The 2,988-nt window shown below is 32.5% G+C and overlaps 1 protein-coding gene across 1 annotated transcript in view; it reads right to left on the bottom strand.

Annotated features, from left to right (window-relative positions):
- The window catches only part of LOC107687868 (aryl hydrocarbon receptor-like), a 41,481-nt gene that overhangs the window by 12,702 nt on the left and 25,791 nt on the right, over window positions 1–2,988 (bottom strand). Inside the window, exons 4-5 of the mRNA XM_016485345.1 lie at window positions 1,893–1,982; window positions 313–439 (exon numbers count right to left, since the gene is read on the bottom strand). Coding sequence (XP_016340831.1) covers window positions 313–439; window positions 1,893–1,982 — 217 coding nt within the window. The remainder of the gene's footprint in view (window positions 1–312; window positions 440–1,892; window positions 1,983–2,988) is intronic.

The raw sequence follows: 2,988 nt of genomic DNA, 5'->3' as shown, positions 1-2,988 counted from the left end.
CCTTTTTAAAAAAAAAAAAAAAAAAAAAAGATCTCTCTCTCTCCTAACTTGAGTGCTGTAAACTACTAATTTGAAGTGCTTTGGGTCTTTTATCATGAATTTGTTATTAATAATCATATCCTTTGGTTTGTTCTCACTAAAAAGTCAATGAAACAAAGTACCTTTTATTTTTAAAGCATGTAATTCATCAGTGTATCAAAACATCAACACTACCACATGGTTATTTAATAAAGAAACACTTTTTTGCTAAATTTCAAGGCAAAAATAACCCAATAAAGTGGTACCATGATATAAAATTATATATTTCCTGACCTTGTGGGGATTCTTCTGTCTGCGTGCTGGTTGGAGGCGGGTTCAAGGCCCAGTGCAAGTTGCGTTTGAAGGCCTGCTGGTCTTCACTATGAATGAGTTCGAACATATTTTGATGCATCACATCTGTCTGGGAGACCGAGGGAGAAATGAAGAGGAATGTTGTGAGAGAATTAAGTTAAAATAAATTAAAATCAAAATAAAGGATGAATCACTTTATGGGTTTAAAACGTTTTAGAACCAACTACAAATGTATAAACTACCATTCAAAAGTTTAAGGTCTGTAAGATGCTTTAATATTTTTTAAATGCTCACCAAGTCTGCATTTATTTAATCAAAAATACAGTAAAACAGTAATATTGTAAAATATTATTACAAATTAAAATGACTGATTTCTGTTTCATTATATTTCAAAATGTAATTTATTTCTGTGAAGCAAAGCTGAATCATCATTACTCCATTCAGCTCCATTCATTACTACATTCAGCATCATTACTCAAGTCTCAAGTGTCACATGATCCTTCAGAAATCATTCTAATATGCTGATTTGGTGCGTAGGAAACATTAGGAAACAGTTGTACTGATTAATATTTTTGTTGAAATTGTGATAGAATTTTTTAGGATTCTTTGATGAATAGAAATATAATGCATATTTGCTGAAAGAAAGTATCAATTTCTTTAAAAAATGGTAGTATATGAATATAGAATATACATAGTTCTGAAAAAAAAAATGTTTAACTTGTATGTAAATACTGTCATATTTTTCATCAATTTTCTTTTCAATTATTACATTTTTACAATGTATTCACTGAAAAATCCCAAGTCTGACAGCATAAACTTTGACCTGCCATCAAACTCCCTCTTTTCTCGTCTAAACACGTTAAACCGAACAAAAAGAGGACATCGTACGCACATAGAGTAAACAAATATAGTGACGTCTCAGTTGGATAATTCATAAGTAAATTATGATGAATTGGATTACGCCGTGCCAGACTGAATCTCAGAGTAAAGCCTATTTGATTAAGCGCATTCAATTTCTACCGCATTCAAACTGTTGCTCGAGAGATACACTGCAGTATTAATCAGTATTAGGCAGATCTGATGAGCATTTATGTGTGTGTGTGCACTAAGAATAGAGGTGAGAAGTATGGAATGATTATCCGACAGCTGAGTCTGACGTAATATTGATTCCGGGAAAGTGTACGTACAGGGCATACTTATCAATCAGATTAAAACTGTGTCCTGATCGCTGAAAACTCATTACGTCATGGCTGGTTTGCCGCATAATTTTACCGCATAAGTCGCCCTACTACAAAATAGCCTATTTGCATCAAGAGCAACGTGACAAGTAGCATTTTTTTTTTTTACACTTTTTAAAAGATGAACATGTTGAAACAAAATTTTCCAAAATGTTTAATTCCAGTCTAAGTATGTTTAGTGAGGAATATATAGCAACATCCAATCTCATAATTCATATCCCAAAGATAGTGACTGTAATTCAGCTGTATATTGGATTAGTATTAGAACGGTGGCTATATGATACATATGTGTTTATGTAAGAGACTGTTGAGAAGGATAATTACCTGGTTGAATCCTAAGTAATCCTGGATGGTGTGAGAACAGTAGAAAATGATCCCTTCAGCGGTGACCACCAACACAAAGCCATTGAGAGCCTGTGACCATAAACAAATGAACAAACAAACTAAAAGTATTAGTTTATTGGTTATATAGAAGTTTTTTTCTAGAAATTCCAAATGTATAACTCGCAATTTTGACTTTTTCCCTCAGAATTCTAAAATTACATCTCTCAATTCTGTCTTTTTTTTCTTGAGTTTACATATTGCAGTTCTTTAAAAATTCAGAATTGTAAGATATAAACCCAGAATTCTGACTTTTTCCAAGTTTAGATCTCGCAGTTCTTTTTCCCCTCAGAATTCTAAAATGACATCTCTCAATTCTGACTTTTCTGTCTTCCATAGTTGATTGAAAACCTGCTCTTTTAAATGAATCACTACCTTATTCTCTATTTGCTTTTTAAGAATATTTTTCTTTTCTGTGTTTATGATTTCCTATTAAAACAGGAAGTTGGGGCAGAGCATATCAACCATTTTTTTTTTTGTTGAGAAATGTACAATAGTCATTTGTTTAAGTTCCAGTCTTAAACTTATGGAAGCCCGTTTTCCGCCACTAAATAAAAAATAAAACAAGGTAATTCGAGATAAAAACTCCCAATTCTGACTTTTTTTCTCAGAATTGCGAGTTTATCTCTCGCAATTCTCACTTTATAACACGCAATTGCGAGTTATAAAGTCAGAATTGCGTGATATAAACTCGCAATTGCAAGTTATAAAGTCAAAATTGCGAGTTATAAAGCGCAATTCTGACTTTATAACTTGCAATTCTGAGAAAAAAAATTCATAATTGCGAGATATAAACTCGCAATTGCGAGAAAGAAAACTCAGAATTGCGAGTTTATATCTCACAATTCGGACTTTATAACTCGCAAGTGCGAGTTTATATCTCACAATAACTCGCAATTGCGAGTTTATATCTCGCGATTCTGACTTTATAACTCGCAATTGCGAGTTTATATCTCGCAATTCTGACTTTATAACTCGCAATTGCGAGTTTGAGTTTATATCTCACAATTCTGACTTTATAACTCGCAATTGCGAGTTT

This window comes from Sinocyclocheilus anshuiensis, unplaced genomic scaffold, assembly GCF_001515605.1.
Source record: "Sinocyclocheilus anshuiensis isolate Anshui unplaced genomic scaffold, SAMN03320099.WGS_v1.1 scaffold273, whole genome shotgun sequence".
In the NCBI taxonomy this organism is placed as follows: Eukaryota; Metazoa; Chordata; class Actinopteri; order Cypriniformes; family Cyprinidae; genus Sinocyclocheilus; species Sinocyclocheilus anshuiensis.
The sequence above is the reverse complement of the archived record's forward strand: the minus strand, read 5'-3'. Positions and strand labels throughout refer to the sequence as shown.